Source organism: Sus scrofa, chromosome 1 (assembly GCF_000003025.6).
Source record: "Sus scrofa isolate TJ Tabasco breed Duroc chromosome 1, Sscrofa11.1, whole genome shotgun sequence".
Classification (NCBI taxonomy): domain Eukaryota; kingdom Metazoa; phylum Chordata; class Mammalia; order Artiodactyla; family Suidae; genus Sus; species Sus scrofa.
The window spans coordinates 185,594,683-185,604,412 of NC_010443.5; the positions used below are offsets into that span (position 1 = coordinate 185,594,683).

General features: G+C 38.4%; 1 protein-coding gene across 1 annotated transcript in view; it reads left to right on the plus strand.

The window, feature by feature from the left end:
* PELI2 (pellino E3 ubiquitin protein ligase family member 2) overlaps nucleotides 1-9,478 on the plus strand; it is a 206,354-nt gene extending 196,876 nt beyond the window's left edge. The window contains 2 exon segments of the mRNA XM_013993445.2: nucleotides 4,533-4,725; nucleotides 4,728-9,478. Coding sequence (XP_013848899.2) covers nucleotides 4,533-4,725; nucleotides 4,728-5,098 — 564 coding nt within the window. The 3' untranslated portion in view covers nucleotides 5,099-9,478.

A 9,730-nucleotide genomic window follows, 5' to 3' on the forward strand; every position in this document is an offset into this window, starting at 1 on the left:
GGTGCTGGGAAAACTGGACAACTGCATGTAAGAGAATGAAATTAGAACATTGTTTAACACCATACACACACACACACACTCACACACAAAACCTCAAAATGGATTAAAGACCTAAATGTAAGGCCAGGCACTGTAAAACTCCTAGAGGAAAACATAGGCAGAATGTTCTTTGACATAAATCACAGCAACATCTTGTTTGATCCACCTCCTAGAATAAAGACAATAAAAACACAAACCAGTGGGACCTAATTAAAGTCAAAAGCTTCTGCACAGCAAAGAAAACCATTAAAAAAACAAAACGACAACCCACAGAAGGGGAGAAAATTTTTCAAATGACTCAACCGACAAAGGTTTAATCTTCAAAATATACAAACAACTCATACAACTCAACAACAAAAAGCAAACAACCCAATTAAAAAATAGGCAGAAGACCTAAATAGACATTTCACCAAAGAAAACAGACAGATGGCCAACAGGCACATAAAAAAAGCTCAACATCACTAATTATTAGAGAAATGCAAATGAAAACTACAGTGAGGTACTACCTCACACCAGTAGAGTGGCCATCATTAACAAGTCAACAAGTAACAAATACTGGAGAAGATGTGGAGAAAAGGATACCCTCCTACAATGTTGGTGCGAATGTAAATTGGTACAACCATTATGGTAAACAGTATGGAGGTGCCTCAGAAAACTAAATATAGAACTACCATATGATCCAGCAATCCTACTCCTGGGCATATATCCAAACAAAAATTTAATTGAAAAAGATACATGCATCCATATGTTCATTGCAGCACTGTTCACAATAGCCAAGGCATGGAAACAACCTAAATGCCCATTGATGGATGAATGGATTAGGAAGATGTGGTACATACATACAATGGAATACTACTGAGACATAAAAAATGACAACATAATGATGCCATTTGCAGCAACATGGATGGAACTGGAGACTCATACTGAGTGAGGTAAGTCAGAAAAAGAAAGACAGACATCATATGCTATCACTTATGGGTGGAGTCTAAAATACAGCATGAATGATCTAGCTACAAAACAGAAAAGATTGTGAACATGTAGGACAGACCTATGTTTGCCAGGGCAGATTGGGGAGAGTGGGATGGATTGGGAATCTGGGGTTAGTAGATGAAAACTCTCATTTGGAGTGGACAGGCAATGGGATCCTGCAATGAGATCCTATTGTATAGCACAGGAAACTATATATCTAATCACTTGTAATGAGACATGATGGAGGATAATGTGAGAAAAAGAATGTATATATGTGTATGACTGGGTCACTTTTCTGTACAACAGAAGTTGACGGAACATTGTAAATCAATCATAAAAAATTAAAAATTTAAAAATAAAAACTTCAAAAAAAGGATATATGATACATACACACACACAATGGAATACTTCTGAGCCATAAAAACAAATAAAATAATGCCATTTGCAGTAACATGGATGCAGCTAGTTCTCATACTAAATGAAGTCAGAAAGACAAAGACAAATACCATATGGTATCACTTATATGTGGAATCTAAAATAGGGCACACATTAACCTATCTATAAAACAGAAACACAGACATGGAGAACAGACTTGTGGTTGCCACAGTGAGAGGATAGGGAGTGTGATGGACTGGGAGTTTGGGGTTAATGGATGCAAACTGTTACATTTAGAATACAAAATTAATGTACAGAATAAAGTATGATAGACAATAAAGTCCTACTGAATAGCACAGAGAACTATATCCAATCACCTGGGATAGGCCATGGTGGAAAATATTTTTAAAAAGAATATATGTATGACTGGGTCACTTTGCTGTACAGCAGAAATTGGCACCACATTTGTAAATCAACTATGTTTTAATTAAACAACTTATACAACTCAACAGCAAAAAAGCCAATCAATCAATGGAAAAATGGGCAAAAGACCTGAATAGACATTTCTCCAAAGAAGATATACAGATGGCCAGCAAACGCATGAAAAAAATGCTCAACATCGCTGATTATAAGAGAAATGCAAATCAAAACTACCATGAGATATCACCTCACACCAGTCAGAATGGCCATCATTCATAAATCCACAAATAACAAGTGCTGGAGGGGCTGTGGAGAAAAGGGAACCCTCCTGCACTGTTGGTGGGAATGTAAACTGGTACAGCCACTATGGAGAACAGTTTGGAGATACCTTAGAAATCTATACATAGAACTTCCATATGACCCCGCAATCCCACTCTTGGGCATCTATCCAGACAAAACTCTACTTAAAAGAGACACATGCACCCGCATGTTCATTGCAGCACTATTCACAATAGCCAGGACATGGAACCAGATGTCCATCGACAGATGATTGGATTCGGAAGAGGTGGTATATATACACAATGGAATACTACTCAGCCATTAAAAAGAATGCATAATGCCATTTGCAGCAACATGGATGGAACTAGAGAATCTCATACTGAGCAAAATGAGCCAGAAAGACAAAAACAAATACCATATGATATCACTTATAACTGGAATCTAATATCCAGCACAAATGAGCATCTCCTCAGAAAAGAAAATCATAGACTTGGAGAAAAGACTTGTGGCTGCCTGATGGGAGGGGGAGGGAGTGGGAGGGATCAGGAGCTTGGGCTTATCAGACACAACTTAGAATAGATTTACAAGGAGATCCTGCTGAATAGCATTGAGAACTATGTCCAGACACTCATGTTGCAACAGAACAAAGGGTGGGGGAAAAATGTAATTGTAATGTATACATGTAAGGATAACTCGATCCCCTTGCTGTACAGTGGGAAAATAAATAAAAATAAAAAACTAAAAAAAACCCACAATAAAATGTGCACCGCCAAAAACAGAAGACATTCCTCCAGAGAACATATACAGGTTGTCAAAAAGCACATGAAAAGTTGTTCAGCATGGCTAATTATTAGAGAAATACAAATCAAAACTGCATTAAGCTATTGCAGTCATAATGGTCATTATTTAAAACTCTACAAATAATGCTAGAGAGTGTGTGGAGAAAAGGTACCCTCTTACACAGTTGGTGGGCATATAAATTCGGTGTAGCCACTATGGAAAACAGTATAGAGGTCCCTTAAAAAACTAAAAATAGAGCTACCATATGATCCAGCAATCTCACTCCTGGGCATACATATGGAGAAAACCGTAATTCAAAAAGATACACTCACCCCAGTGTTCACTGCAGCACTGTTTACAATAGCCAAGACATGGAAACAAGCTTAATGTCCGTCGACAGAGGAATGGATAAAGAAGATATGGAGCATATATGCAGTGGAATATTACTCAGCCATTCAGAAGCCAAAAAATAATGCCATCTGCAGCAGCGTGTATGTACCTAGAGATTATCATACTAAGTAAATTAAGTCAGAGAAAGATAAATACCATATGATATCACTTATCTGTGGAATCCAAAAAAATGATACAGATGAACTTAACAGAAACAGACTTGAAAGGAGCACAGCCTTCAAAAACAAGCATGGTCATCAGAGGGGAAATATTGAGGGAAAGCATAAATTAGGAGTTTGAGATTAATATATCCCCACTACTCTATGTAAAATAATCAACTGGGAGTTCCCTTCGTGGCCCAGTGGTTAGCGAACCCAACTAGCAGCCAAGAGGACATGGGTTTGATCCCCAGCCTTGCTCAGTGGGTTAAGGATCCAGTGTTGCCATGAGCTGTGATGTAGGTTACAGACGTGGCTCGGATCATGCATGGCTGTGGCTGTGGCGTAGGCCAGTGGCTACAGCTCTGATTTGGACCCATAGCCTGAGAACCTCCATATGCCTTGGGTGCGGCCCTAAAGAGACAAAAAGACCAAAAAAAAAAAAAAAAAAATCAACCGCATAGCATAGTGAACTCTTCAATATTCTGTAATAACTTCTATAGGAAAAGAATCAGAAAAGGAATGTATATATGCGTATGTGTAACTGTATCACTTTGCTGTACATGTAGAACTAACACAACATTGTAAATCAGTTATATTGAATATAGGAGATTCCTGGTGGCCTAGCTGTTAAGGATCCAGCATTGTCACAGCTGTAGCACAGGCTCTGTCCCTGACCCTGGAAATGTCTGCATACTGTGAGCACAGCCAAAACAGAACAAAACTATACTCCAGTATAAAATAAAAGTTAAATTTTTAAAAATATAGATTAAAATAAATGCTTCTTTATATCTGAAATGTTTATAAAAGAGCTTGTCCTTAGCCAAATTAATAAACATTTTTAGAAATTTTAAAAATAACCACTACATTAATTGAACATGTAAAATAAGTATATTGGTGCTTAGGCCTTTGTATGTATAGAGTGTATGATTTATATCAAGTGTTCAGATGAGGAAAGGAAGGTGCAGGGAGGGTTAGCTCACCTACCCTCATCCTGTTTTTCAAGGAGGCCATGGGATAAAGTGCCCCCCATGTTTACTTCAAAGACGATGTGTGTGTTTAAGAGGGAAAATGTGATTTGCCAAATCTTGCTTTTAAAGGGCATGTCTTTCACACTTGTAGGTGGAAAGTGAGACCAACGTCCTGCAGGACGGCTCCCTCATCGATCTCTGCGGGGCCACACTTCTCTGGAGGACGGCAGACGGCCTCTTTCACACACCCACCCAGAAGCACATCGAAGCCCTCCGGCAGGAGATCAATGCGGCCCGGCCACAGTGTCCAGTGGGGCTCAACACCTTGGCCTTCCCCAGCATCAACAGAAAGAGGTGGTGGAGGAGAAGCAGCCCTGGGCATACCTCAGCTGCGGCCACGTGCACGGCTATCACAACTGGGGCCATCGGAGCGACACGGAGGCCAATGAGAGGGAGTGTCCCATGTGCAGGACTGTGGGCCCCTACGTGCCCCTGTGGCTGGGCTGCGAGGCGGGCTTTTACGTAGATGCAGGACCGCCCACTCATGCGTTCACCCCATGTGGGCACGTGTGCTCAGAGAAGTCTGCAAAATACTGGTCTCAGATCCCGCTGCCTCACGGAACTCACGCCTTTCATGCCGCCTGCCCTTTCTGTGCCACGCAGCTGCTTGGGGAACAGAACTGCATCAAATTGATTTTCCAAGGTCCGGTTGACTGACGCCCCCTTGACAGCCATCTACAACTTTATTAACAAGTTACTGTGAAGGTTTTGCCACTAACTCTAGATTTTACCCTTTTGTAATGCCGTTTATTTAGTGGAGGGTGTTCCTGAGGCTGGGAGGAAAGAGGGGCGCGGCGCCTAAACATGGCAGGCAGTGACGAAAACAGTGGTGTGTTGCATGCTCCAAACAGCTGCATCGTCAGTGACGTCTGCTTGATTAAACCCTAATGTCTTTATTGGATTTAAAACACCATGCTTTTATTTTAACCTTTGGGTTCTGGCAGAAAGTGTTCTTGGTTAAACTTGGACAAGACTTTAAATCCTCTTTTACAAATTGTAGAAGTCTGTTTATTCAAAAGTCGTCGGTTCTTAATTGCAACCTTCAGTGCTGCGTGGTGCGTGTGTTCGCCATGCCCAATGTCTGGAAATACTTGATAGAGGTTAAACTCTGACCAGATAGGGGGCCAGCTCTACAAGGTGATGTCAGGGAACAGGAGACCTAGGCACGGGTGGTTGTTTTGAAATCCGGGACTTTTTTCTGATTTTCTTTTCATATGTTGCCTTTTTTTTTTTTTTTTTTTTTTGGTAACTTTGGTAGAATTTAATTACTTTATACACATGTTCATCAAATACCTTGGCATTTCAAACAAAGAATTTTCCATACCTTTTTAGCCTGCCTTTTGTTATTTTGGTCTCTGATACTCATCATGCATGGCCAGAATTGTTTGGTTGATTAAAATGCCACAAGTCCTAAAAATCCATTAACTGAGGGTCAACACGGCCCAGATATTAATAACATCAAGTTTTATTTGCTTACTGGATTATTTAAGATGATTAAAATAAGATATTACATTTTAAAACCACTTGTTGGGGTTTTCTAAGTTGTTTTTTGTTTTGTTTTCCCCTCAAGAAAGCCAAAATTCTGGGAGCCCAAAAGCAGCATATCCCAATGATAGTCATTTTTGTTCCCTCCCTTTCTGCCGTCTGTCACCTTCCTTTGCAGCTTACGGAGCCCTGTTAAGTTTTGAAAATGTTTGCAAATAAAACTAAATTTAAATGTGATCATTAGGTATATACAACACCAAGTGGTACAGCTGCAGAGATCATTTGAAATTCCTGATTTCAAGAGAGCAAATGAGTGTTTACTGAGAAATAATTAAATCAGAATTTCATATGAGCGCCACCATCCCTCTCTGTTAGTTTCATTTCATTGTGAATAGTAATTCTTGGATATTCGTTCTCTGTGCTTAGTACCAGTGTATGCCTGTTCCCAGAATATAATGATCCTTTAGGACATGCAACTGCCAGAGCTGGCTAGGATGAAATCGGTTCCTGCCACATGGAGCAAGTATTTATTTAAATTAACATCCTCTTAAATTGACCGTGGCAGATTTGTGCTGCATTTTTTTAACCTTTGTAATGATATATAATTTATATGACCCTAATATACTGTATTCCTATTTGAATTGGTTTTTTCCATGGTTTGCCTACTAGCAAATATTTTGCCTATTTTCAAATCGTTCTAACCCATTTTGAAAATCCTTTTCCTTAACGTGATAAGATCGATCAGTCGTGACTGCTGTGTTTAAGTTGACTTCATGTCTAAAAAGTTCAGCCTCTGTTTTTAATAGCTTTACTTTTCAGTGGAGATTATTGTTTATGATGAGGTGTTTTGGCAGTTTGAAGTGACGTGAAAATCCAATAACAGTGCTCTTATTAATAGCTTACTCTATTCTGTATAGTTTGCTCAACCTGCAGACAGAAAAGGAAAGAAAAAAAACGAAGTTGGTCCTAGCATGTATCAAATGCCTTTTGATGTAGTTAAAGGTTCCCATGATTAGCTTTCACCAATAGCGTGGCTTTTCAATTTGTGCTGCTTTAGGTTCCATAAAAATGATAAAGGAAGCACAGGGTCCCTTTTCTTGCTCTGTGGCTTGAAGGTGGGTTGAGAAATCTTAGTACCCTAAAAGTATCTTGTAAATAAATGGTCTTGCATCTAGAAAGGCTGGATTTTACCTATCAAAAATTTTTCTAAGAAAGTTACAATCGGTATACTTTTCTATTTCAAGGACTACAGAATGTCAGGGTCTAGTAGTTCTACATGCAACATGTGCCCCAAAATAAAGTTAACTTCCAACCTGAAAAATTCCTGACTTTCAGTTTTAGTAAACTTGTGTAATCTATTCCAAGCTCTTGGAAGGGGTAACAGTGACCCACCTCCTGTTAGTGCCATACCTTTTTCTTTGACTTCCCAGTGAGGTCTCCTCCCACCCTGCCTAGGGAACCATAGCAAGCTGGCAAGTCTGCAGAAGAAAACCAGGCTCCTCTTGGCCACTTCTAATAAGATCTTCTTATAACTTTGGCTAATGAATTTTTCCCCCGAGTTGAGAGCAATTTCATTTATGAGAAGAACTCTAGCTCAGAGTAGAGTAATACAGCTCAGAAAAGGTAACTTCTCAGAGGTCATGTCTGTTTTTATGTCTTACTGATGTTCAAGGGCAAATCCCACTCCCCAGGTGTATACATAGGAAATTGCAGACCAGTTATCCTGATCTCAGCCTGACCAAAATGCCTTTTGTGACTAGGTTTCCAGAAAAGCCCCAGTGATATATTCCCATAGGTTTGGTTTTTTTTTTTTTCCAGATGTTTATGCTAGTTTACTACAAAAAAAAAAAAAAAATTCAGAGTGATGGGATAGAACTCTGAATATTTTTCTAGTCTGGAATTTTTTTATTATTACTAATCGGTGCTGCCAGGTCATGCATGCTGCAACTCAACAGTTCCCTTATTTCGTTTCACTTTTTGCAAAAAGGGCTACAGTTCACACTGCAGAGTAAGTATTAAGCTTTCTGGGTTTTTTTTTTTTTCCCCAACTGTAGCCTAAAAGAATTAAAATCTTTTAATATAAATAGCATATTTATCATTCCTTGATAGTTAATTATAGAGTTTGGTACCTTTGTGCCTCAGGGAAGCCACGTGATATAACTGGTTATAGAATTTCAGGGTTAGGGTTTAAAGAAAGGAGAAAGCCATTGGAAAAATGATGGGCTCCATTAAGGAGACTAATGAATCTGGATGCAGAAATATGCCAGCAACTGGCATGCATACACATGATTGTAGTAGAATTTACTTCCAGTATCAATAGGGAAATTTTTTTAAGTTATTACATCTACTTTATCAGCAGAGTTGAGGAGAACTCTTCATGAAGCTTCAATGCTTTATTTTTGCATACATTAAAAAAAAAATTGAAACCCCTGTCATTTGGGGAGCTCAGTATTGTTATTTAGGCACTTTTTGAGAATTTAAAAAGGAGAATGTTTTCTCCTTAATTTAACATAGATTACAGAATTATTACCAGCAGTTCTATGATTTTGATCAACTTTTCTGTTTAAAGCCATTCTGTTCTTTGGATTTGCATGAAGTATATGATCACAACATTGTTAATGCTGGCTATCCATGCAATCCTGCCTTGTAACAATGGAATTTCTGATAGATAAACCACAGAACTTTGATTTTAAGCCAGATCCAGCTCTGGTCCCTTGGCTGTAGCTCTTACATCGCCACAGTTTGGCCTTCATAGGCAGAGGGTATGAAGTTCCTCCTGTAGTGCTACACAGCTCTGTTGTCATTTCTTTATGACCCAGTCAAAGGCCAATGAGACAACTCCAGGATCTATTTAAAAGAACGTAAACATTACTGAAGCAGTAAAACAAAAGAAGGTTCAGTATTTCTTTTAGTAAAACTTGTATCTTCTCAAGTTTTCACCCTCACGAAGAACCCCTGGAGGAAAATGGGGAAAAGTAAATATTTTTCCAGTTCTACTTATTTCTAAACAAAAGTAAACTCAATGAAAGGGAAGTTGTTTCTTTTTAGCTGAGATGACAGATTTGTTTCTCTGTATTAAATAGTCTAGAAGCTAAGAGAGTAGTCATATTTACCATGTATAGTGTTATGAGCAGTTAAATTTTATGGCTATATTTGTAAAATTGTTCTTTTATATTTCATGTCAAATTGAAAAGTTTATTTCTTCACTATTGTATCTGTGGAAATACAAGCCATTTTACAGGAAAAGTCTTCAAAAACTATTAAACGGATCTCAGTATGTTTGTGAGTCATTGTCTTCAGACTCTGTGGCTGTCACTGGTTCATCAGGACACACAATAGGAAGTTGATACAAAAGTAGATTTGATTTTTTCATTTTCAGACTCCCAGGTTGATCCCAAACAGTTGAGCTTATCATTCTTTTATATTCTGCACAATGCTTATTTAGCTTCTGAAAAATCTCAGTTTTTTTTTTTTATTTTAAAAATTCCATTGGTGTTTGTATTTGTGACATTACATCATTGTCAAATAAACCTAATTTCCAGGAAAATTTAACCTGGCTTATAGAATTAATGGATTTTATTCATGGTCCTTATAGTTATCTTGCTACCTTTGTGACAATCTTCATTCACTTTTAAGAACATAAGCATTATGCGTAATACTCCAAACTTCAAACTAGTACATCTCTCATAAGAAAAGGCAGTTGACAGGTTTTTTTTCCCTCATCACGTAAACATTTGCGGAATCTTAGTATTGTTAAGACAATAGATTTTTCATCCCCACCCCCGACCAAAGAAAGAAAAAGAA